We start from the raw sequence: 26379 nt of genomic DNA, 5'->3' as shown, positions 1-26379 counted from the left end.
CTGGCCCAGGGCATTGCCCTGGCACAGGGGCAGGGAAAATGTATTGGCTGTGTGCAGCAGAGCACTGAGAAACCCAGAAACCCAGGCAGCTGCTGCCATGTGGGCACAAGCTCTGCTGCCCAGGAGGGTCCCGTAGTGCAGGGGTTTGCAGATGGCAATGTAGCGGTCGTAACACATGATGGTGAGGAGGGAAAACTCTGTTCCAAGAAAGAAGACAAGCAGAAAGGCCTGTGCAACACATCCTCTGTAGGAGATGGTTGTGGTGCCCCAGAGAGAATTGTGCATGGCTTTGGGGACAGTGGTGCAGATGCAGCCCAGGTCTGTGAGGGAGAGGTTGAGCAGGAAGAAGCCCATGGGGGTGTGCAGGTGGTGGTCACAGGCTACGGCGCTGAGGATGAGGCCGTTGGCCAGGAGGGCAGCCAGGGAGATGGTCAGGAAGAGCCAGAAGTGCAGGAGCTGCAGCTCCCGCCTGTCTGCAAATGCCAGGAGGAGGAACTGGGGCATGGAACTGCTGTTGGGCATTTGATGCTTTTTAGCACAGGATCTGTTCAAAAAAAGAAAGGACAGGGAACAGTTAAGATAGACCTCTATGGAAAAGCCACTCCATTGCTAAAAGAAATTCATGTGTCAAATGTCACCAAATGCACTGCCAAGCAGTCAGTTTTGCTCTGCTCCAGGGAGACATGGAATTTTTTGGTAAAGCTCTCACACACACAAGGAATGTCAGATGTAAGAGACCTTGAATACAAAAGTTCCATCTCTACCCTAAAGATTCAGAAGAGCTGGAGCTGCAGAGCAGAAGCTTAGTCTGTCCTTGGAATAACTGTACCTGTGTTTTCTATTTTTACCATCACAGCTGGGAAAGTTCCACTGCAGGAATCCTCATTTCTATGGCCCAGCACACAGTGCCCAGCAGAGCTGCAGGGAAGGGCCCCCAGAGCTGCCTGAACACCCCCTACCCAGGCCTTGGGGGCACTTGCTCCCCACTCCCTGCCCAGGGCTCTGCTGCCTGGAGCTGTCCCTGCCAGCAGCTGCTTCCCTGGGCCCAAGGCTGAAAAAGTGACACTGATGCTGTCTATAAGACAGTTTTGATGTCTGACACTCTCAGGTTCAATCTCCTCTAATCTAACAGAGTTCATGTTTCAGTGTCTCCTCCTGTGTTCAGAGATTAATTTCTCTGTCACAGTCAACACCCAGACAACCCAGAGTATAACACTGAAAGAACTGGTTCCTTCTATTTAAGGTACCTCCTGTCTGTCTGTGCCTCTTGCAAACACCTTCTGGGAAATTTCCTGCTTTGATCTGCAGCCCACTTTGGAGATCAGAAGGACTCTGCCCTACTCTGCCCTCCCAGGAGTTGTTCCTTCCCCACAGCCCTTCTCTCCCAGCCTCGTGGCAGCTCCTTGGCCGGGCTGAGAGCTGAGCCTGGCAGGCAGCAGAGTCCCTGCCCCAGCACACAGAGCCCTGGGGGCAGGACCCTGCTCTGCACCACAGCCCTGGGCACCCCTGGCTGCACCCCCACCTTCCCACCCCACAACCAGCCCTGCCACAGGGAACCTTCTTGCCCTGGGCCTCTGAGGGGGCAGCAGCAAGTCCTGCTCTGCAGCAGCTTCTCCTGCTGCACCCCAGCAAATCCAGCAGAGCCATCCTGACAGCTCCTGCCACTGCTGCCATTTGGCAGCTGGCAGAGGCACTTGCAGGAACTCACCTGCACTGCTCTGCAGCCACAGCCTGACCGTGGCAAAGGGCTGGCAAGGTTCCTGCCCTGAGCAGCTCTTCCCTGTCCTCCCAGCCCAGGATCCCTTGAACCTCCTGCTCCCTTCTCCTCTCTGCCCTTGCTGCCTGCAGCTCCTGCCCTGCTCTGCCATATGGCCACTTCCCCTGCACTGCAGCAACTGGGAGAGTCCTGCTGAAAGATCCTGGAAGCTGTGGGATGTGGCAGCTTTAGGAGATCCCTCCAGGAAGGCAAGTTTAATATTTCTACAGCCAGAGAATTCTTCCTTCAAATCCTGGGAAGGTTTCTCCTGTAGTGAGAGCTCAGTCACCTCCCAGCCCAGGCTGCTTCTCATCTCTCTGTCCTTTCTCTCCTGTGCCCTGGGTGCTGCAGGCAGTGTCCTCAGCCCTGCTGGGCTGTGCAGAGGAGCTGCTCACCAGCAGAGCTGTCTCTTTGAAGCTCTTCTTGCTTGCCAGGAGCTCCCTGTGTGCCAGGAGCCTGGCCCAGCTGAGCAGCACAGCAACAGCCCCAGGCATTTCATGATCCCAGTGGGGGTTTGTCATTGTTTACATGAGACTCAGTCCCTGAGAGGAAGTTCAAACAACTTCTCAAGAAGTCAATATGAGATTGAAAGACTAAAGTTTCTTGTAGTGCTAATGAGTCTCACTGAGGGACACAAATGAGAACCTGTCCCCAGGTTCCAGTCAGAGCAGAAAACTGCAGACAGTGATGACAAGGATGGACAAGAAAGGCAAAGGTGACTGATGCTGAACAAACCTTGACTTGTTTCCTTAATCTAACAGGCCAAACCCTAACCCTCAGCCCCTGGGAAGGCAGATCCTGTCCCTGCCTCATTCCTCAGGGCTCTTCCTGGGGCACTGGGATGTGGGATGTGCAGTGCCAAGGGCAGGACCATGGGGTGGCACCTGCCAGGCTGCTGAGCAGGGACAAGGAGGCCATGAGGCCCCAGGGCTGCAAGGGCCACTCCCCTCCTCCTGGCATCAGGGGCACAGACAGCAGCCATGGCTAAAGGCCTGCAGAAGGTGGCTGTGTCAGGGGCTTTCAGCTTCTCCCCATGCCTGTCTCCTCTCCAGCCCAGGCTGTCCTACGGTGTCCATGCCCTGCCCCTTTCCCTGCAGGCTGTCGTCATCCCCCCGGCTGCCCCACCTGGCTGGCACCTTCCTGCACTGACATCTCTGCGTCCTCCCTGGCTCTTCCTGCACACACAAAGCCTTGGGCTCATCCAGACTCCTTCTTGGTGACATATTGCACCACAACACTGACCTTGGAGGGAAATTTCTTACTTCTTGTCCCCAGTCTAGGCCACCCCAGGTGCCCTTGGTGGCACTAGTTCTTTCTTAGGCTGTTTTCTGACAGGAAGAAAAGCTCCACCAGCTCTGACACCCCCCTTCCAGACCTCTCAGGCTACTCCTCTACTGTCCTCAATCTTCACACCACTGACCCCTGAGTCCTCAGCCTCTATATATGGGTCATGTGCTTGAGGCCCCAAATTCCCTCCTGGGAGATCTCTGGGACCTCTCCAAGGTTTTGGAAGATGACAATAGAGTGCTCTTATCCCAGGAAACACAGAGGGACACCTTTTTCCCAGGGTTGTCTTGGCAGAATGAGGCACAATCTCTTTAAACTTTCTGGGACAAGGGAGCTCTGAGCTCTGGGTACGGAGGGAGCTCCAAGTGCCAACCACTGGAGTGGGAGCTACAAATCATCAGGGCTTGTGTCCTTTGGAGGGCCAGACACTGGGGAGAGTGGTGTGTGTGTGTGTGCACATGGAAGGACTTGAAGGGCACAATGAACTGTCTCAAAACACTGTCAAAGCAGGAAAATCCCATAAGGCACCACAAGACATAAGCACTGGTGGCAAACAGGAAGGTCTTTAATTCCAAGGCCTAAAGGGAGGTGAAGCTTTGGAAGTAGCCCCCAGGACAGAATTGCACTGTGCAGAGTGTGGGAAAGAGCAGACAGCCCCAACAGGAAGCCAGGGCTGGTAAGGCAGGTCTGGGGAACCCATCCAGACAAAGATTCCCACCTGCAGACTGGAAGCACAGCGGGCAAAACTCCCACCGTGGCAAGCTGTGGGAAAGGAAGCAAGTCCTTGTAGATGTGCCAGCCCAAGCTGTGGGAACAGCATCTACCCCCCTGAATAGCCGGGGCTTGGGCTGTATAAAAGTGATAGCCCAGAAGCACAACTTGGGGACCCTCCACTGAGCAGAGCAGGGTGAAGAAGGACCGGCGGGAGCCTCAGGGATCTACATGGTGTGATACATTTACTTCATCTCTGTCTCTCTCTCACTGGCTTCCCACCACCCCCTTCTTCTCTCTCTTTCCATTTCTTTCTCTCTCTCTCCCTCTTATTTACTGTTAAATCAAACCTGGACTGCTGACTTTGGCACATGGTCTCCTTTGCAGCTGAATTTGGGCAGAGGCGTCTTTTAATAATGGGAACCTGAGAGTATCCCTGAGGTTTTACAGTGTGGGAATGGCCACTGGATTCCATGAGGTTCCACAGAGTCACAGGGTCCATTTGGCTTCGTAAGGCTCTGCAGTGTGATAATGGACCCTTGATTCCATGAGTTTGTAAAATGTCTCAGGTCTCCTTTGGTTCTAGGAGGCCCCACATATCACAGTGGCCCCTTGGTTCCATGAGATTCCACAGTGTCCCAGGAATCCTTTGGTTCCATGAGACCTCGCATGTCACAAAGGCCCCTTGACTCCATCAGGTTCCACAGTGTCACAATGGTCACTTAGGCTCAATAATGCCCTGCAGTGTAAGAATGTCTCCTTGATTCCCTGAGGTTCCACAGTGCCAATATGGGTCCTTGATTTCTTGAGGTCCACAGTGTCCCCGGGTCCCTTTGTCTCCATGAGGCTCTTCAGTGTCACAGTGGCCCCTTGATTCCATGAGGTTCTGAAAAGTCTCAGGGTTCCTTTCGTTCCATGAGGCCCTGCAGTGTCACAGGCCTAGTAGTTCCATGTGGTTCCACATTGTCCCAGGCTTCCTTTGGTTCCATTGGCCCTGCAGTGTCACAGTGGCCTTTGAGTCCCCGAGGTTCCTCAGTGTCACAATGGCCCCGGATTCTATGAGGGCCCGAAATGTCTCAGGGTTCCCTTGGTTCCAAGAGGCCCTTCATGGCACAAGGAATCCTTGGTTCCGTGAGGTTCCACAGTGTCCCAGGGTTCCTTTGGTTCCATGAGGCCTAGCATTATCACAATGACCTCTTAATTCCATGAGTTTTCACATTGTCACAATGCTCCCTTGATTCCAGGAGATTCCACAGTGTCCCAGGGTTCCTTTGGCTCCAGAAGGCCCTACAGTGTCACAGTGACCCCTTTACTCCAGGAGGTTCCACAGCGTCCTTGCTGGAACACACAGGGCTGTAATGTTGTCACCCCTGCAGAGCTGCCTCCAGCTCTGGGCTCCAGCACAGGAAAGACATGGACCTGTTGGAGTGAGTCCAGAGGGGAGCAGCAAGGAGATCAGAGGGATGGAGCAGCTCTGCTGTGAGGAAAGGCTGAGAGAATTAGGATTGTTAAGACTGGAAAAGAGAAGGCTTTGGGGTGACCTAATTGTGGCCTTGCAGTGCCTGAAGGGAGCCAACCAGAAAGATGGAGAGAGACTTTGGAGAAGGGCCTGGAGTGACAGGACAAGGGGAATGGCTTCACACTGAGAAAGGGAAGGGTTAGATGGGATATTAGGAAGAATTTCTGGACTGTGATGGTAGTGAGATCCTGGCACAGGTTGCTCAGAGAAGTTCTGGCTGCCCCATCCCTGGAAGTGTTCACAGCAAGACTGGATGGGGCTCTGAGCTCTGAGTCCAGTGGAAGGTGTCCCTGCCCATGGCAGGGGGTTGGACTGAGATGCTCTTTAAGGTCCCTTCCCACCCAAACCATTCCATGATTCTGTGACTGGTGGGGGATGTGGTGGTCGGAGCCGACGGGCACAGAGACCCCAAAATGATGGAGTTTTCCATTCTGGGTGGAGGAAGGAGGGGGCAGCAGAACTGACACCCTGGACTGCTGGTGGTCAGACTTTGTCCTGTTTGGGAGACTGACTGATCTAGGTGTGAGTGTGGATGTGCTGGAGGGCAGGAAGGCTCTGCAGAGGGATCTGGACAGGCTGGATCAATAAGGCCAAGGGTCAGGGCCTGCCCTTGGGTCCCAACAACCCCCTGGAACGCTCCAGGCTGGGGGCAGAGGGGCTGGAGAGCTGCTCAGCAGGAAGGGACTTGGGGGTGTTGCTTGACAGCAACTGGATATGAGGCAGAGTGTGCCCAGGGGTGCAAGAAGGCCAAGGGCATTGTGGCCTTTGTGGAGAAGAGTGTGGCCAGCAGGAGCAGAGAACTGATTGCCCCTCTGTGCTGGGCACTGGGGAGGCCCCACCTGGAGTGCTGTGTCCAGTTCTGGCCCCTCAGTGCCAAAAGGCCCTTGAGGGGCTGGAGCGTGTCCAGAGAAGGGACCGGAGCTGGGGAAGGCTCTGGAAAACATGTCTGCTGAGGGACGGCTGAGGGAGCTGGGCTGGTTGAGTCTGGAGAAGGGGAGGCTCAGGGGGGACCTCATTGCTCTCTGCAATGACCTGAAAGGAGGTTTTAGTGGGGTGGGGGTCAGTCTCTTCTGCAAAGCCTTTAGTGACAGGAAGAGAGGAAACGGCCTTAAATTGCATCAGGCAAGGTTCATATTAGACATTCAAAAACCCTTTTTCCACTGGGAGAGTGCTCAGGCATTGGAACAAGTAGCCCAGGGAGGTGGTGGAGTCTCTGGAAGCATTCAGGTGGCATCTGGATGTAGCGCTTTGGGATGGGGTTTAGGGGTGATTCTGGTGGTGCTGGGTTGACAGTTGGACTAGAAGATCTGGAAGGTCTCTTCCAACCTTGATGATTCTGTGATTCTCTGACCTGTCATCCCTGTTTGCAGGTTTGTGCTCTAACAAGACCCTGGGGATGTTTTCTCTGTTGGGTCCACAGAGACTGTGTTGTGTGAGCCTTTTTCCCTCAGATCAAAACAAGGAGTAATTAATGCTAAATCCAGCAGGTGGTTTTCAAGTACTAACTTGGTCCAGTTTGTCCCACTGTGTCCAAACAGGTGAGGAAAATCTGGAACTTTAGAAGGGTTAGTTTTTTACCTCATTAGCAGGATATCCAGGGGTGCACCAAGTGCCTTCCAGTGAGGAGCACAAGAGACCAGTAGACAGTGACAATATTGTTCTAATGTTAATGTCACTGGAGCACAGAGTGAGATCACTTCTGAGTTATGTTTCTTTAATTACTGATTGTGAATAAAGAGAAAATGACATAGTTGATGACACTTTTGTATTTATTTCACACTTTTAACAAGAAGGTATTTTCCAGCTGGACTTTGAATAAGGTTCCATGGTATACTGCAAATTTCCATCTCAAGTTAACAGTCTACTTCTTCCCAAAGAAATTCTCAGAAGCTAACAACCTTTCATCATCTGGCTCTTTCCCTGATGGCTTGGCTTCTTTCCTGTTTTATCCCTTCTCAGCCACTCGTGCCAGAGGCAATATTGAGGAAGGAACTGGGTTTTAAAAAAGAGAAAATGCAAGAACTTCCTTCAGGCAGTCAGTTCTTCTGGGCAGGGCCGTCTGACTCCTGGTGTGTTTCCCTCCATGTGCTCAGCACCAGCACAGGGCACACTGAGGGAGGTCTCCAAACTTTCCTGTAGGTGATTCTGTCAAAACTAATCCCCTCCCAGGGCATCACAAGATGATGCTAATCAGCTCTTCCAAGTCAAAGGATACTTTTTCCCCAGGGCAGAAAAGATGGAAACATGCTACTGGTGCAAGAGAGGGACAGTGGAGTCCCATCCTCTGCCATGGGGGCGGTGACCCAGACTCCCTGTTTGTCCTCTAGTCCCTCTGGGAGCCCTGAGGTTTCCCTCTGGTCCCCTCTGGCTCCCTGTGCTTGGAAAGCCTTCCAAATCCATTCTGGTGAGGGGAGGTGGTGATGCAGCAACAGCAGACGCCTCGTGGGATGCCTGGACACCCCTGGGGAGGCAGAGCTGGGGCCACTCATTCTGTGCCCTATCCTGGCTGGGTGCTGGGAGGACTGCCCTGAGGAGAGACAAATGAGGTTTCTCCTGGGGAAAACCTCAGCCAGAGCTCAGCTTCCCAAACAAGGCTGGGGCTGGGGGTGTGCCGAGGGGGAAGTTGTCCTGCAGGCAGCAGGGCAGGACAAGCAGGACGCAGTCTGCTCAGGACACGGTGCATCTGAAGGACACCATGGGTTTGGGCCCATTGTTGCTGCTTTATTAAATCACAGCCGCCTCCAGCTGGCTCAGTGGGAACAGAAGAGCAGTGCTCATAGTTTGAATCATGGATTTTGCTGAAGATTTGATGGCATCAGGATTCCAGTTTTCCTGCCTGTAGGAAGGACAGAGTTTCTTTTTTGTGATAAGATCTATGCCTGGAAAGCTCCCCAGGCAGCCACCAGTCCCCAACATGGCATCAGGGCAGTTGGCAGCAGTCCCCCCAACACCTGCCTCCCAGCCCACGCCAAGCCACCGCCTTACCCACAGCCCCAGAGCCCTGGATGCCACCATGGCTGTCCCTGACACCACCCTGCTCACCAGCTCAGGTGTCTCACACAGTGCCTGGGAGCCTGGGAATGTTGGAAGCTCTTCATGGATGTGGACATCGGTACCTGAAGAGCTTCTGGCCTGAGTCGAGGGCTTGGCGTTGGTCCTAAAGCTGCCAGGATGCCCATGGTCTGTTCTGCCAGGCAAGGGACGACTTCACTGCTGTCTGTCTTCAAGGGCTGAAGGGCTGTGAGAGAAAAAACAGAGCCGAGATGAAACTCCAGACATCCCTCCAGCCCATGTTCCCCACTCACCACTGCAGATCTCATCCAGCTGCTCTGTGCTTCGGTTCCTCAGGTGCCCATTTTCCAGCTCCAGGGGGACAGGGTCAGTCAAACCACGGCAACTTGGCAGAGACGTCTTCAACTGCTTCTGCTTCCTCAGCACCGCTGAGCCCAGGTGGTCTCTGAAGAGGCAGATGGAGAAATCCTGCATGTGGCTGCTCTCCTGGGAGGAAGGAGGAAAGGTGAGCTTTGGAAACAGCAGCCCCCTGCCCACAGTGAAGGGGGATGGGGATGGTGGCTGAGGGAGATGCCCTGGGCTCAGATTCCAGAGCAGGGACAAGTTGCACTGAGCTGCAAGGCCCAGAAGCCACCAGAGCCCAGGGGAGCAGAGCCTGCTGCCAGAGCTGCTGACAGGGCTGGGTGCAGGGCAGCTCTCACTGCCCAGCGCCCATCTCAGGGCTCACGCTCCCACATCAACCTTACCATGTCGAGGAAGCATGAGAGGTTTTCCACCAGATCCTCAGTGGCTGGGCAGGCCTTTGTCTTCTTCAGGTTTGGACACATCAGGTTTTTAGAGACTATCATAATCTCTGTCCAGAAGTCTTCACTGCCAAGAGACAGGAGCTCCATCATGTTTGGCATCAGGAGCTCCAGTTTTCCTGCCTGTATGAAGGACAGAGTTTCTTTTCTGTGATAAGATCCATGCCTGGAAAGCTCCCCAGGCAGCCACCAGGCCCCAACATGGCATCAGGGCAGTTGGCAGCACTTCCTCTAACACCTGCCTCCCAGCCCACGCCAAGCCACCGCCTTACCCACAGCCCCAGAGCCCTGGATGCCACCATGGCTGTCCCTGACACCACCCTGCTCACCAGCTCAGGTGTCTCACACAGCGCCTGGGAGCCTGGGAATGTTGGAAGCTCCTCATGGGTGTGGACGTCGGCGCCAGAAGAGCAGTGCTTCTGGCCTGAATCGAGGGCTCGGTGTTGGTCCTAAAGCCGTCAGGATGCTGATGGTCTGTTCTGCCAGGCAAGAGACGACTACATTGCTGTCTGTCTTCAAGGGCTGAAGAGCTGTGAGCAAAAGAAACGGAGCCGAGATGAAGCCCTGTGTCTGCAGAGACCTCCAGACGTCCCCTCCAGCCCATGTTCCCCACTCACCGCTGCAGATCTCATCCAGTTGCTCTTGGCTTCGGTTCCTCAGGTGCCGCGTGGCCACCCCTAGGCACAAAGCTCCGTCAGCCCCTGCTCCCCAGCGGGCTCCCAGCAGCGCGGCCCCTGGCCCTGCCCTCCTCCCCCTCAGCCGGGATGAGCCCAGGAAGCACCAGGAGCTCAGGGGGGTGGAACTCAGCCCAGTGCCCACCAAGCCCAGCCACGTGGGCAGGGGTGGCAGAGGGAGGCCCAGGCCCAGCCTGTGGCAGCCGGGGCTCAGGCAGCCCCAGGGTTGGGCCTGGCTGTGGCTGCAGGAGCGGGGACGGGGGCCAGCTTGCCCAGAGAGGGACCCCGGGGGCTGGGGTTCACCGATGAACCTGATGGCCGCCTCTCGCACACTGGCCTCAGGGTCCTTGAGGTAGCTCAGGCCCTGACGCAGGTACTCTTCAGCCCTGCTCCTGTCCTTCCCCACCTGGAGAGAGCACAAGGACACGGGCATGGCACAGAGCCCCCCCGCTGGCTGCAGCAGTCCCTCCTGCCAGCACTCAGTGTTGCCCAGAGCCCTCTCTCCCGCTGGCTGCAGGGAAGGGAGAGGGGCCTGCAGAGGAGCCCCTGGGGCTCTGTTCTTGGAGGGCACACACTGGGCTGCAGCTCCAGCCTCTGGGCTCTGGGCCCACACAGTGGGCTCTGCCTGCAGGGCAAGCCTCACCCAACCTGCACCCTGGCACTTGGCCTTACCAAGCACTCGCCAATCCTCCACATCTGCTGCTTCTTCACCAGCTCTTTCAGCTCCCTCCACTTGAGCAGCTTTGCTGCGGCAAGGAGCGCTTCCTGGGCGGCCTGCATGGAAGCAGAAGGGGTGAGGTAGCAGCATGGTTGGCAAAGGAGAGCTCTTGGCTTTCTTGCTGGGGAGATTCTGCCCTCAGGAAGTTGGGACATGCCCTCACCAAAGTGCCTAGGGGACGTGTGAGGACAGCCCCGCAGGACAGGGCCTGAGGCTGGAAGCCCTGGCCTTGGACACACGCCAGGGACAGCAGAGAAGCCTGTGGGGATGTGCCTGTTCAGGCTTTGGTGGCCACAGGCTGCTGACGAGCCCTACTGGAGCCCCAGGGCAGCTGTTGGAAATGGCCGTGCCAGCTTCTCCGTCCCTGCTGGCGCTGGCTCTGCAGGGACCTTTCCCACACCTTGCGCTGGGCCACGGCTGCCCACTGCCAGCAGCCCTTGTCCTGCTGCCTGGGCCCCACAGGGCAGGCCAGCCCACCTCTCTCTGTGCCAGTGCTCAGCCTTCCAATGTGTACCTTTGCCACGCTCGGGGACTGGTCACTTGTGCGAATGAGCAGTGGGACCAGTGCGCTCCGCAGAGACGTCTTCAATTGCTTGTTGTTCCTCAGCACTGCTGAGCCCAGGTAGTCTCTGAAGAGGCAGATAAAGGCCTCTCGCATGTCGCTGCTCTCCTGGGAGGAAGGAGGAAAGGTGAGCTTTGGAAACAGCAGCCCCCTGCCCACAGTGAAAGGGGATGGGGATGGTGGCTGAGGGAGATGCCCTGGGCTCAGATTCCAGAGCAGGGACAAGTTGCACTGAGCTGCAAGGCCCAGAAGCCACCAGAGCCCAGGGGAGCAGAGCCTGCTGCCAGAGCTGCTGACAGGGCTGGGTGCAGGGCAGCTCTCACTGCCCAGTGCCCATCTCAGGCCTCACGCTCCCACATCAACCTTACCATGTCAAAGAAGCGCGGCAGGTTCTCCACCAAATACTCATCCATGGGGCTGGCCTTTTTCTTCTCCAGGTTTTGATTTATCAGTCTTTTCAGGATCATAATGACCTTTGTCTTGAGGTCTTCTCTGCCAACCCACAGGAGCTCCATCATGTGTGGCACCAGGAACTCCAGTTTTCTTGCCTGTAGGAAGGACAGAGTTTCTTTTCTGTGATAAGATCCATGCCTGGAAAGCTCCCCAGGCAGCCACCAGTCCCCAACATGGCATCAGGGCAGTTGGCAGCACTTCCTCTAACACCTGCCTCCCAGCCCACGCCAAGCCACCGCCTTACCCACAGCCCCAGAGCCCTGGATGCCACCATGGCTGTCCCTGACACCACCCTGCTCACCAGCTCAGGTGTCTCGCACAGCACGATGAGGCCTTCGAGCACCTGGGAGGCTGGGAGGGTTGGAAGCTCCTCATCAATATCAAAGTTGTCATTCTGAAGGTATTCAAAGTCTTTGTCCTTGTCCTCCCACTCAAACTTCACGCTAGTGCCACTGGGCAATGGCTGTAGAAGCAAGCACAGTAGTGAGAGCCTGGCAGAGTCTGCAGGGCTCGTGGCAGGGGATCAAGTCCTTTTCTGGTAACTCACAGTCAAGTCAGAGGTGGAGCTGCTTTCTGAAGAAGAAGCGCTTAGACTGCAGGGCCACCAGTCGACCCAGAGCATGACAGCGAATGGCCATAATATCTTGTCTCCAATCTCGGGCTCTGAGAAGATGCTCTGCCACATTTGCCTGGCCACACTGCAAGGCAGAGCTCTGTGTCAGCAGGGCAGCCTGGAGTGCAGCGTGGCTGGGCCAGCCCAGGTGCCTGGGGCCCTGCCTGGGCAGGCAGCAGGGCACTGAGCTGGTGTTCCCCTCTAGGCTGGGAGCAGCAGGGTGGCTCTGGGCTGGCTGGGCCAGCTTTGTCTGCTGCAGGCCTGGACAACCCAGTAGGGCTGGAAAGCCTGGTGGGATGGAGAACCCCTCTCCTCAGGGCTGTCCTCCATCATTCCTTGGCTCTGGGAGCCAGAGAGTCTCAGGCTCCACCTCCCCACAGCCAACAAACCCTCAGGCTTTTCAGGGCCAGTACCTGTCTCCTTGTGGAGCGATGCTCAACAGTGTGGTGACTACCTTCCTTGGGAAAAAGTCCGCTAGCAGCAGAAGCAGGGAGTGGAAGCACTCCTGCACAAGTTCACACTTCACGCCTGGCAGTCTTTCATGCAGGAAGCTCAAAATCTTTGGCACCTGAAGGGGACAGAGGTGAGGAGAGTGCTGCCACGGTAGTGCAGCCTCAGCTGCCCTTTCCATACCACTCTGCTGCCTTCAGATGCCTTCAGGTGCCTGAGACACCTGGGTTTGGCAGGGAGGGATGGAGAGAGGAACAAGGCCTTCTAGGGCTGAAGGGCAGGGCAATCCAGCCACAGGCCACTTACATCCGTCAGGAAGAAGCACGGGTCATATGTGGCCAGCCACAAAATCTTTTCTGCTATGACCCTGCGCCCTCTGTAAAGGTTCCACCCAAATGGTTCAACCCATGGACGAGTCTCTCCAGGTACCCATTGATAATTCTGTGCATCTTTCTGCTCCAGGGTTTCAAGGACGATGTGCGTCCTCTCCGAGCGCGTGAGGTATCTCTCGAAGGGCTGCGGCAGGAAGGAGGAGAGCAAAGATGTCACCCCAAGGCCCCTGCTGGTGCTGCTCAGCTGGGCAGCGAGAGCAGCCCTGGCCACAGGTGCCCAGCAGTGCTGGCAGCAGTGCCCACAGTCACTGTGTGGGGGAGGACAAGAGCAGAGGGTCCTTAGGCTGAGGCAGGAGGGCTGGGCTCATGCTCATGGGCTGCTGGCCCTGCACAGGACCAGGGCTCACTGCTGGGCAGGAGAGCTGCAGCTGCTGCTGGGACACCAGCAGAGTGCCGCCCTCAGACAGTCCCTGCTTGGGGACAGCAGGAACCCTCTCATCAGGGACACTGAGGCCCTGTCAGCCCCCCTGATTCCGGGTGCCTTTGGCTCACAGGAGTGCCCTGCCGATGGCACAGACAAGAGTCTCAGCAACGGGGGAGCTCATTACCTTGATACCGCACTTTTTTCCGAGAGTCCTGCAGAAGCAGGTGATTTCACCTTCCACGTGGCGCGCGTATCGTTTGTCCCTTAGCCTGGTCCTGCCTAAAGAGCAGGGCAGACGTGCAAGTCAGGGAGAGCAGCTTTGCCATCAGGCTTTCCAAAGCAGCCTGAGATCTGCTTGGGAGATGGCAGGCCAGAAGGAGATTGTGGAGGGAGGGGGTCAGAGTGGGCTCCACAAACAGGCAGGGTTGAAGATGGTGAAAGGAACGGGGAAGGAGAGCAGCAGAGAACAGGTGCAAGACTTGAGGAGAGCACTCCACTTGTACAGCAAAAGAGAGCTGGGATGCTGCGGGGAGCAGCTGGAGGGGCAAAGGTGGTCAAGCAGAGAAGCAGAGCTGGGAGGTGATGTCTGTGTGCAGAGGGACGAAGGCCACCACAATCCCCCTTAGCTTTTTGCTTACAGATGAATTCGCTGAGGTGCGCAACAGTTGCCCGACGTCCTGAGAATGGTTGAAGGAGGACAAATCCCAGCAGCTGTCCAAGGAATGGGATCTCAATGACAGTGGACTTCTTTTTGTTTCAGGAGGTCCCATGGGAGGGAGAGAGGGAGGAAGAAGAGCAGCAGGGTTGAGGGCAGGCAGCTGGTGCCAGGGCCCCATACCTGAGAGTGTGCCCAGGGCTGGATCCCTGGGGAGTGCAGGCTTTGCAGGACCCTGTGGCCCTGTCTCCTGGAGCCCTCAGCTGGGCAGCAGCCCTGGCAGGGAGAGCGGCAGGGCAGGGGCACAGCCTGGCTGGAGGCTTCCTGGGCCTTACCTGCCGTTGGGAATAGCTGTTCAACCATCTGCACAGCGTGTAAATCCTCTCCATGGCTTCTTCCCACACGGTGACAATATCATATCTGGCAAAGTCCACCAGCACCTGAGCAAAGAGAAGCTGCTGGTGAGCCCCCGGAGCAGACACCCGCTCCAGCAGCAGCAGCAGCAGCAGCAGCTCGGCTCGGCTCCTGGGTGGGACTTGCACTGTCCCTCAAGGCTTCCTCTGAGCCCCAGCAAAGCCTGGAGCAGGGCTCCTGCCCCTGGGCTCCTGCCCCTGGGCTCCCTTGTGGGCCAGGCAGGAAGGCAGGTGCCACTCTCTGTGCTCCAGAAGAGCCTGGTGACACAGGAGGGGGGCACTGTCCCCACAGCGTGCTCTGCCACCGTGGCACTTGTCTGGAGACCACCCACCCAGGAGTGGGCAACCCCTGCCCCACAGGGTGAGGAACAGCCCCGGGACTGCCACTCTTTGCACAGGCCAGACCTGCAAGATGTTCTGCAGCTCCTCGCCCAGTCTGGAGGGAGGAGTGTTCCGCACGATTGCCGTCAGCATGGGGTCCAGGGCTTGCAGGGTCTGCAAGGAGGACAGAGAGCGCTGGCAGTGATTCTTCACCCCCAGGAGATGCATCTGAGCTCCCAGTGCCAGGAAGGAGAGCCACCCACGCTGCCCAGGAGAGACCTAAAAGCAGGCAGTCTACTGTGAGCAGACAGCAGATGCCACAGGCCTTTGCATTCCAGCGGAGAGAGATCAGGGAGCAGAGAGAATAAAAACTGGAAGGAGAAAACAGGAGGTGCCTTTTTCTCCCTGAGGCCTGGTGCGCAAACCACACTCTTATGTTTCTCGGGTTCTGTCCTTCTAAATAAACTTTCTGCATTCTTTCCACTGCCTTGGCATTTCTGGGGATCCCTGCGTATCTTACGTGACGCGCAGGATGGCCAGAGAGCAGCCCAGAGGGACTGGTGGCTCCTGGAGCTCAACCAGCACTTACCTGATTCCTGTGCTCATATCCATCCCATACATAGGTGTCCCATTTAGGAAGGAAGAGGACAGCTCTGAAGCAGGCTTCTAGGAGCCTTCTCGTTTTGCCCTCCAGCACCTCGTTCACCGCGCTGCAAAGAGGAAGGGCCCAAGTGGACAATGGTGCCGGGGGAAGCGCCTCCAGGCCTTGTGCAGGGGGCGGAGGTCCTCTGGGGAAGGGGTCCCTGGCAGTGATGAGCAGGTACCTCAATCTTTCAATGGCAAAGAGGGCGAGCTTCCGCACTTCTGTGTGCTTCATCTCCCGCTCGCGGTGGTTCATCTGCTGGATCAGATCCCTGTCGCGGTCGTCCTCGGCACGCTCGTTGATACAGGACTCAGCGTCCAGCAGCATCTGCAGAGCACAACGCAGCTGGGACCCGGCAGCTGCCAGCACCCAGTGCCACCAGAGCCTAGCCCTCACAGGGTGCCAGTGCCAGGGGCCTTGCCCCCTTCCCCAGCGCACCGAGTGTCCCCTCACCTGAATCCTCTCGACCACCTCATATCTGTGGCAGAAGTGGACCAAGCGCTGGGATGAGCCACTGCCGGTGGTGCTTCTGCACAGGCGCACAACTTTCTGAAGAAAGCTGGTCTTGTGGACCAGATTCTGGCAGCCGGAGGACAGAGAGACAAACAGGGAGCATGAGAGGGGGGAAACGTGGCCAGCGAGACTGGAGCCCTGAGGGGCAGTGGCCTGCGGGAGCAGCAGCTCTGCCCAGCCAGCACCCCTCCAGCAGCCCAGCAGCAGAGCCCCTGCCTTAGATGCTGGCACAGCTGCCGTCCAACTGGCCACACTTACCTCCTTGGGGCTGTCAAGGGCCTGGATGGAGTCCACCACTTCCTGTTCTTCTTTGGACAGGGGGAACAAGCTGACATCTAAGAGAGGGATAGAGCAGGGAGGATCATTGCAGGATGCGCTGCAGAGCCCCAGCCCTGCCCAGTCCCCTCACTCACCCGTCCCCATCTGCGGTGGGTTCACCAGGATCCACTGGGAGAGTTCTGCTGCAGACCAGCTTTTCTGGGCAGCAGCCTCCTCCTCCCAGGCCACCTCATGGGGCTCTTCTGGAGAGCCGCTTTTCTGGGCAGCACCCTCCTCCGCCCAGGCCACCCTGGGCTTGCTGGGGGGTGTCTGCTCCATCCTACTAGAAAACTACTAGAAGTAGTAGAAGTAGTTTTCTAGAAAACTACTAGAAGTAGGGAAAGGGGAAGCGGGAAGTTTCGTGGAAAAACAATCACACTACGAGTCAACAGGGAAAGCCTGGAGCTGTGCTCAGAAGATCCTCGCCAGCTCCGTGCTCCCGTCCTGTCGCGTCGCTGTCCTGCCGGACAATGGTGCTGGCACTGGGGCTGTGCTGACCACGTGTGCTGTGATGGGATGTCACAAAGGGCCCCCCTGTGACACACCACCTGACGCCTAGCAGTGTTCCAGCACTTGTGGATGTGGAACCAGCCCCTAGCAACGGGCCCCAACGATGCAGAAAATTATGCTACGTTGACCCTAAAACCCCAAAGCCCACAAATCTTTATTAGTAGACACACTGTTCCAAAAAAATAAAGGAGCGTTGGAGGCATAACATTGGGTGCGAGTGGTGTTTTTTGTAAAGGGAGTACCTTTATGTGGGCCCCCACCATCTCGTCTTTGAAATGGTAACACCTTATCCCACTGTCTACAAGCAGTAGATATCCCCTGCTATCCTATACACAAGGTCAGCTTTTCTCTGTAGTTTCAAAGGAAATACATCTCTTGGCTCAGAGTCATAGTGATTGATTCTTTTCAGCTGACCACCTCCCTGAGGCTCTTCCAGGACCCAGCTCAGGAGAGCGCTGCTAAAAGTCCAGCTGTGTGATTTCAAGAGCCAGATTGGCTCCTGAGACCTTCCATAATCACTTGGAGCATTGTTGGTTAAATTCTGCCATAACTACTCACATTGTTAGTATGAAAAAGGAAGAATGGGAAAATTTCTGGTTTTAATGGAGTAAGCTGGGCAAATGAAAGAAGGCAAAGGCATGTATATAATTTACAGTGACTGCTGAAGTATGTAAATATTAATTCTAGTCATGTTTGCTGGGTGTGCTTCTCGCACAGGAACACCATAGCTGGGGCTGGGGACAGCACTGATGGCAGTGATGAGGAATGGGGGGGATGCCCTTCCATCCTGCTGATATCTGAAGTGGTTTCCATGGCTGTAGTCAAAATAGGAGACAGTGTCCTGGTGACACTGGCATGCCAGGCAGTCTCCGTGGTGTTGGCTAAAAAAAGTAGGACACCTAGTTTTCTTTAGGTGTCTGTGCTGTTTCTGAGCAGCGGTAACGAGGGCTGGGACTGATGTGGCAGAGGGGCGGGTGTGGGGTTGTTGTGGCTCCGTCCCTCAGGAGCTGAGGGTGCCCAACACAGGGTGTGTACTCGGATCAGAGGAGAGGGGTTTGTGGCCCCGCTCTCTGTGGTGAGCCTGGTGGGTGAGCTCCCCCTGGGCCAGGCCACGTCAAGGGCTGATGAGAACAGAGGCGTTGCTTGTGGAATGGCAGCAAGCGAGATGCGGGGCGCCAGCAGCCACCTCGGGGGGCTGAACCTCGCCGTGCAGGCAGGCGAGGGTACGAAGAGATGTCTGGAGAAGGGTCCGGCAGAGAAGGTGGCGTCGGCCCGAGCAGGGTCGGGGCTGGGCTGGGGCGGGCGGAGGTGGGCTCGGCCCGGCCTGGTGGGAGTGGAAGGGGGCGGTGGCCGCTCCCGCCTCTCCCTGAGCAGTGAGCGGGCGGCCATGTTGTGCCGGCGGCGGGAGGAGGGAGTTGAGATATTGCACAGTCTGTGACAATGAAGGCAAGACCAGCCTGAGGATAATGAGGGGACTGAGCCTGTGAGACCCAAGACTTGTGTTCCTGATGTTAAATCCTGAAATGTCTAAAGCTGCAACTTTTAACTGACCTGCTCTTCAAAAAACAGCAAAATTAAAGATTAAAATTAAACCCCGCAGTGTCAGGAGCAGATCTTGGCTGACCTGCATGTTCCATGCTAAATACAAAATTGAGCACTTCAGTCTTAATGGTCTGCACCTTTCCTGGATTGCCCTGATGCTGTTTGTGCTGAACAGGCATTACAATAAAGGCAGTTTTACCTGTCCCTTGTTTACTTTTCTGAGCTCTTTGGAGCTGTCTTTTCTTGTAAGAGCAATATGTGGTTATCTATGTTTGTCTGGTAGTAATTTCTCCAGGGATTTGTGTACAGGACTGGGCCTGAATTTCTTGGCTGGTTTGCACAGGTTCTTTGATAACACATTCCCTGGTGATACTTGAAAGCTTTTTATAAAATGTCTTTTGTAGCATATGCTGTCATCTGTAATGCTTTTTTTTTTTTTTTTTTTCATTCAGGGATAGGACTTGTGTAATACTCACAGTCTAATGCTTGGTCCTTAGGATTTCTTTATTATTTTTAATTTTAATTTATTAGGATTCCTTAATTATTTTTAATTTAAATTTATTAGGATTTCTTTATTCTTTTTAGTTTAAATTTATTAAGATTTCTTTATTATTTTTAATTTTAATTTATTAGGATTTCTTTATTATTTTTAATTTTAATTCAAGTGTTTTAGTATCCCATTTTCCCTGCAGATGTGTGGGGGAATTGATTTGCTCACTGTAAGCAAAATAGCTGCTCTTGGTCGAAGGACTGGTAAGTTGTTCTTCCTTAATAACATTTACTTTTTAGCTTTTTAAAATAGACCTTCACAAAGGTCTGGCTTTGCACAAAATGATCTGTAATGCCAGGATGGTTTTCTGCTTGTTTGGTTTTATTTCTTTTTAAATTAAACTGTGAGCTGATAGACTTCAGATCATTCCTCATATAGTCAAAAAACCATAACATTGGCAGGCTTGAGTAGAAAAAATAAAATTAAAATTAATAATGAAAAAAATATTCATCTCTACTGGATGAATATGGGAACAGAATCTTTTCCAGTTTTCCTTAAATAAAAGGAATTTGGTCTTGACCTTTTGCTGTCCCTGGCACATTTTGTGACTTTGGACCAGTTTTATCACCGAGTTCAGTCCCGAAGCAAAAAAGTGGAATTCATGAATTGGAGGAATTCAGTTTTTAATGCGTGTCCATGAGCTTAGTTTTGATGCTTTTTGGCAAGTATTGAATCTCTTCTGCTCCTGGGCTCTGTGAGTTTTATTACTTTGTTCCTTCAGAAGTCTTTAACTGTTTTTCCCACTGCAGGTCTGTGTAGAACAGCAGACTTCTTGCCATGTTTCTCCTTCCAGCTCTTCCTCAAAACTCTTCCTGTGCTATCCACTGATGCCTTTCTAGCCCCCAGTCATCTGCTCGAATCTCTAAAACATGTGACTCATGTTCCATTTTTATATTCATCTTCACATGACTCCTGAATCTTTCTGGGTGCATTTTTGTTTGTTTTCTCACTGGGTTGTAAATGAGCTGTTGTCACATCTGGTTTCTTGGGTAGGACTTTGGCCTTTCAGTTACACTCCGAGTAATTCTTCCCTCCTTTTCTGGTTTATAATCCTTACCTAAAGGAAGGGGTTGAATGTGAAAGCCTTAATTTACTTAGTGAAACAGTTGTCTACAAAAGAAGTTGCTTCAAACACCAATTGCAAAAGCATCCAAATGTGTGGATCCTGAAAGATCCAGTATTGCCCTCTCTGGTTAGCACAGATAATGTTTAGTTGAAGCACCGATTTTCATTTTCCATTTGTTTAAGAGAAGAAGGAAAATACTTGAAAACACCAGGAGCTTTATTGCAGTTGACATACTTTGCTTAAGGCAATAAAGTTTTATTATTTCAAAATAACACCCAAAAAAGAGTGCATCTGTGAATAAAGTCACATCTAACCGGGAATTCCTCTCTAAATGTGAGAAACCTGGCAAACAGTCTTAGCTAAAAATACCCAAACCTACATGAGTTGTGCTTTGACTGCTGTGCTTACAGAACATCTGATGGGGGTAAAATATAAATATGTAAAAAATGTTTAAATAAAATAAATGTTTAAATAAAATGGTATCCAAATAAAAATTCAAATTCCTACACCTTAAATATATTAAAAAATATATAAATAAAAATATAAAAAATGTTTAAATAAAAAAAATGTTTAAATAAAATGGTACCCAAATATAAATTCAAATTCCTTTGCCTTAAATATATTAAAAAATATAAATACGTAAAAAATGTTTAAATAAAATAAATGTTTAAATAAAATAAATGTTTGAATAAAATGGTACCCAAATATAAATTCAAATTCCTACGCCTCAAATACATTAAAAAACCATAAAGGTATAAAAAATGTTTAAATAAAATAAATGTTTGAATAAAATGGTACCCAAATATAAATTCAAATTCCTACACCTTAAATATAAAAATATAAAAAATAAATATTAAAAATATAAATATGAAATAAATATAAAATATAAAATAAATATATGATATAAAAACATAAATATATAAAAAAATTTTAAATAAAATAAATGTTAAAAAAAAAAGGCATTCAGCAAAGAACTGAAGAGAAAAACTTTGTAAATTTTGTTTCAGAATCGCTGCCTTGAACCTTGGGTCGAGGTTGGGAATGGTTTGTCTCCCTTGGCAGGGAGGGTCAGTACTCTTTGTCATTCTGACATGACTGCCCAGGTCCCTGATTTTATCGTGGCCAAAATACTGGGCTTGGAAACCAAAGCAGGAGCTGGTAGAGAACAGCAGCTTGAAAAATGGGCTGATGCCTAATTGATGTGGCAGAAGGAATGAAAGACTCGTGACAGCTAAGAAAAAAATTGGGCTTTTCAGTGCCTACCTCAGGTTAGGATGACTGCCTGTGTCTTAGTGGAGGAAGATGTTTTTGTAACTTTACTGAAACTTGTTAGTAAAATGTGCCTGAATTCCTAAGAAAACAACCACTGTGAAACCTTTTAAACCAAATGTAGATTTCCAAAGTGTAGAAGTTGCTATTAATGTTTTGGCCGTTCCTGTGGCATCTTTTTGCTGTATGAATAACTTTGATAACAAGAACATGTCCTTAATTATAACACATTATCAGGTCTGTTTACTGCTAATTATTTTACAAGGCTGAGAGAAGAGTTTAAGATGAAAGATGTGGGGTTACTTGCAAAGTTTTTGGTAAAACCAATGCAGTTGAACCTGGTGGGGAAATTTGCCCTTAAGTTGGTTTTGGTAGATCTCATGAGTGTCTAAGGCAGAGGCCAACCCAACTGGAAAGAGCCTTTCAAGGGTGACTAAGATGTAACTAAAATACCTTTTTGAGAGGTGGGGAAAGCTAAAGTCAGTAATTAAATTTCCTTATGTTAAGCTTGGTAAAAATATAATAATATATAAATATTAAAATTATTTTAATGGTCTTATTTATGGGGTTTTCACTGTGCTTATGTTAGTACTTCTGAGGGTTTGATTGTGACAAAAATGGACAGCTTTGTGGTTTGTTTTTTTTTATTTTTCATGTTTTGATACTTTGGTCAAGGCATTAACATTAAAAATCATTCAAAATTTTAATTCATCTTCAAACACCAAAATAGATTTGAAATGAGGTTAATGAGAACAGTGGGGGGAAAAAACCACCCAAGCCCAAAAGCAAAACAACCCCAAAAACTGTTTATTTTTCCATTGTATTTTAAACAAGGAAGTCTGTAGAGCAGCAGAAAACAGGACACGTGGGCAGGTGTGAAAGTCAGACTGGGGCTTGTTGCACTGGTTCCAGTGCTCTTTGCTTCAGTGTAACTGGTCATTTTGAGATGAGACTGGGGAAACTGGGCTGCCAGGGCAGAGACCACTGGCTGGCCCCACTGGTTTTTGCTGGGCAGTGGGTAATTTCTGCCTCACTTGTCAGAACCAGCCCACGGTTAACAGGGAATGGGGTAGTGGTGAATTTGGTTTTCAGACTAAAATGAGGTTAAACTTACACATATTCAAAAGAATAAACTGAAGTTGGAGTGCAGATACTCAAAATCCTGAAGACCTTTTGAAACCTTTTTTTGCGTGTCAGTCCTACGGCCGAAGCTCTTCCTGCAGTCGGGGCACTGATAGGGCTTCCCTTTACTGGTGGGTCCGTTGGTGTGTGGTCAAGGTAGAGCTGTGGGTGAAGCTCTTCCCACACTCCCCACACTTGTAGGGCCTCTCCCCGGTGTGGATGCGCCGGTGGGTGACAAGGTGGGAGTTCCGCTTGAAGCCCTTCCCGCAGTCGGTGCAGCGGAAGGGCCTCTCATCCGTGTGCGTCCGCTGGTGCAGGAGGAGATGCCCGCTGGTCTGAAACCTCTTCCCACATTCCAAGCACTTAAAGGGCCGTTCCCCACTGTGGATGAGTTGGTGTTGGATCAGGTGGGAGTTCCGGTGGAAGCTCTTCTCACATTCCCCACACATGTAGGGCCGTTCCCCAGTGTGGATGCGCTGGTGTCGGATAAGGCTGGAGCTGTCCCTGAAGCTCTTCCCACATTCCCTACACCTGTAGGGCCGTTCCCCAGTGTGGATGTGCTGGTGTCTGAGCAGGTGGGTGCTCTGCCTGAAGCTCTTCCCACATTCCAAGCACCTGAAGGGCTTCACCCTGCTGGGAGGCTGCTCAGGGACCACCAGCTCAGAGCTCCCCCTCAAGCTCCAGCCGCCTTCCCGGCACAGGCTGGCTCTTTCCTCCTCAGAGCACCCTGGGCTGGCTTTGGAGCCCCTCCTGCGGGGGGATCTCTGGCCCTTTTCCTCCCCGCTGCCTTCCTGCGCCGGGGAGCCCTTCAAAACGGCCTCTCCCACCAGGGTCTCACGGGGGGATTTGTCCTCCGGGCTCTCCCTCCTCAGCTCGGGGCCTGGGGCAGGAAGCAAGAAGGACAGGCAGGGGATTTGCCTCCGGCCCACAGGGAAGGCCAAGGACATCCCCCCAACTCCGGCCCCGGCAGGACGGCGGCGCCAGCGGGGTTGTCCTGCAGCCGGGGCCATGCTGGGCTGACAGAGCCAGCACAACACCCGCCCAAAGGGACACTGACTTCCTCCTCACCTGCCTGGGGGGCCCAAGGCATCTTCCTCTTCCTCGCAGCCTCCTCCTCCATCCGCCCAAGCTTTGGGAAGGACAAATCCTGATGGGGGGGAAAACAAGGGCTGAGCACATTGGCTTGGGGGTTCCTCCTGCCCAAGTCCATCTCTAGAACTCACCGGGCATCCTGTGACCATAAAACCCTCCAAAACACCAAGATTCAGGCCAGAAAAGCACAAACCACCCAGATACAGGCAAAAAAATCCCTCAGAAATAGCAAGAAGAACCTCATCCCCCCAAACCACACAAAGCTGAAATTCAGATGAAAAATACTCCAAAATATGAAGATAAGCCCCCTCTCCCTCCCTGTAGCCCCCCTCTCCCACCCCTTTCCCACCTGCCCCCCAAAGCCTGGGTCCCATCAGTTCCCTTGGGGGGTGACCCACCGCCCCTCACACTCCCTTTGGGGGTCCCACCCACTCTTTTCGCTTCTCTCGTCCCTTTCCCATCGTGGTTGCTCCGCTCACCCGACAGCGGCAGGAAGGGGAGGAGCAGCAACAGCAACAGCAGGAGAACAATCGCCCCCCTATCCTGCGGGTGCCTGAGAAAGGGGAACTCATCCCAAATATCCTGGGGGGAGCACGGAAGGTCGGGACATACTCGGGCTGCCAGCACAGATTTCCCTGCAAAGTCTGCAGTGAGTCAAGCTCTGCAGAGGAGATTGTGCCCCATGGATGGGATTGCAGAGGCTCCCTCAGGTCCCCAGCAGGAATCAGCAACCAGGAATAGACAAAAAAAGGCCCCTACGAAGATTTTGGGGGGAGTCTCCTGTAGGGAGGGGACAGTGTCACCCCACCAGGGCGGGGCTGGCAAGTGGGAGGCTGCTCCAGGGCTCTGCAAGAGGCCTCGTGCTCTGCTCGGCCCCAGCACTGCCTGGTACCAACACCCCCGGCTGCCCCCGGCCCTGGGCAGCTCTGCTGCCACAGGCTGTGCCCTCACTGTGGCCCTGCAATGGCCCTGCCTGTCCCTCACCCGTGGCCCTGCCCGTGGCCCTGTCCCTTGGCTCTCTCTCTGCCAGCTCAGTGTGGGGCACACGGGCTGGGGGTCCCTCCCAAGCCCCCCGGGCAGCCGGCGTTGGCTGGGGGGATGTGAGGGCTGGGCCTGCTCAGCACAGCCCCGGCCTCGTGCCCAGCGCCTCTTTCCTGCCCCACACAAGAGCTTCCCGGCCCCCCAGGGCTCCCCTGCTGCTGCCTCTGCTCCTGGCCCTGCCTTTGCTGCTCCCTTGGCTGGGGCAGTGGCTGCAGGGGGGGATGGCAGCAGCTTCAGCTCCACGGCACTTCCTGGGGGGAGCTCAGCCCGGGGGGGACGGGCAGGGACCTGATGGGGATGGACAGGGGCCCAGCAGGGACAGCCAGGGCCTGCAGGGGAAGGCACAGGGACAACCTGGCCCCCCACACTGCCACGGCTGTCTCTGCTCCTCCTTGCAGGCTCCGTGGCCAGGCACAGTTTGTGTTCCTGGATGCCCACCATCTCAGCACTTGGAGACCCTCAAATCAGCGCCCGCAGCTCTGCAGCAAAGCCCCAGCTCACCTGGCACACAGAGGAAGGACACAGCACCTTCTTGTGGGGGGGAACCTCCGCCTCTTCCCCACCACAGGGCTCACCTTCCTCAGCAGCACCTCTGCCTTGCACTTATTCTCAGCCTCACCTCAGGGATAGCTCTGGGCTCACCTCCACGCCACTTCTCAGCCTCACCTCAGGGCCTGGGCTCAAGGACAGGAACCTGCAGGGAGGGGACATCATGTGCAAGCTGAGGGCTGCCTGCTTGCACTGGCCTCTGGGCTTCTTTCTCCTTCTACAACCAGCCCACAACTCAGCCTGCTTTTCTAACACCACACATTTACAGACTAACCTTGGAGATAGATATGGACAGACATCTCTATCACCCTGGGGATGGAGCCTCAAGCATGTGCTGCCATAGGAATGGCAATCACAGAATCACAGAATCAGACACGTTGGAAAAGACCTCCCAAATCATCAAGTCCAACCCTTGATCCAACCCCGCTGTGCTTCCCAGACCATGGCACTGAGGCCACATCCACTCTCACCTTCAACACCTCCAGGGACGCTGACTCCACCCCTCCCTGCCCAGCCCATTCCAAGGCCTGATTACTCTCTTGGGAAGAAATTGCTTCCCAATATCCAACCTAAACCTCCCCTGGCACAGCTCAAGACCCAGCCCTCTTGTCCTACTGCTGCTTCCTGGCAGAACAGCCCCACCCCCACCTGGCTCCAACCTCCTGGCAGGGACTTGCAGACAGTCAGGAGGTCTCCCCTGAGCCTCCTCTTCTCCAGCCTCAACACCCCCAGCTCCCTCAGCCTCTCCTCACACCACTTGTGCTCCACTCCCTTCCCCAGCCTCGCTGCTCTTCTCTGCACCTGCTCCAGCCCCTCCAGGGCCTTCCTCAACTCACGGGCCCAGAGCTGGACACAGCACTCCAGGGGTGGCCTCACCAGCGCTCACTCCAGCCCAACAATCACTTCCCTGCTCCTGCTGACACACTCTTCCTCACACAGGACACCAGCCATTGGCCCTCTTGGCCACCTGGCCACACTCTGCCTCCTCTTCAGCTTCCTGTCCATCCCCACTCCCAGCTCCCTTTCTGCCTGCCTGCTCTCCAGACACTCTGGCCCCAGCCCGGGGGGCTGACGGGGCTTCTTGTGGCCAAAGGGCAGGACCCGGCCCTTGGCCTGCTGGAACCTCATCCCCTTGCAATCAGCCCATGGATCCAGCTGGGCCAGGTCCCTCTGCAGAGCCCTCCTGCCTTCCAGCACATCAACACACCCCCAGCTTGGGGTCACCTGCACATTTGCTGATGAAATGCCTGGTTCTGCAGCAGCTGCAGATGCTCAAGGGGCAGCAGGACCAAGTCAGGGGCCTGGGGGGGCCTGGGGGCTTTGGGGTATGGGAGGGTCCTGGGGGAGTTGGGGAGGGGCTTTGGGGATTGGGGGTACAAACCAGGACAGACCAATACAGACCAGTACAGACCAGTACAGACCAGTGCAGACCAGTGCAGACCAGTACCTCCTCACTGCCCC

General features: G+C 53.8%; 1 protein-coding gene and 1 pseudogene across 1 annotated transcript in view; both read right to left on the bottom strand.

Annotated features, from left to right (window-relative positions):
* The window catches only part of LOC127474811 (zinc finger protein 208-like), a 1297692-nt pseudogene extending 1272753 nt beyond the window's left edge, over positions 1–24939 (bottom strand).
* LOC127474833 (zinc finger protein 883-like) overlaps positions 1–26379 on the bottom strand; it is a gene marked incomplete at its 3' end in the record, with an annotated part of 325030 nt that overhangs the window by 25674 nt on the left and 272977 nt on the right. Inside the window, exon 5 of the mRNA XM_051796136.1 lies at positions 22375–22851. Within this exon, the coding sequence (XP_051652096.1) occupies positions 22375–22851 (477 nt within the window). The remainder of the gene's footprint in view (positions 1–22374; positions 22852–26379) is intronic.

The sequence above is a fragment of the Manacus candei genome, unplaced genomic scaffold, assembly GCF_025592945.1.
Source record: "Manacus candei isolate 608988 ecotype Guabito, Panama unplaced genomic scaffold, ASM2559294v1 h1tg000045l, whole genome shotgun sequence".
In the NCBI taxonomy this organism is placed as follows: Eukaryota; Metazoa; Chordata; class Aves; order Passeriformes; family Pipridae; genus Manacus; species Manacus candei.
The sequence above is the reverse complement of the archived record's forward strand: the minus strand, read 5'-3'. Positions and strand labels throughout refer to the sequence as shown.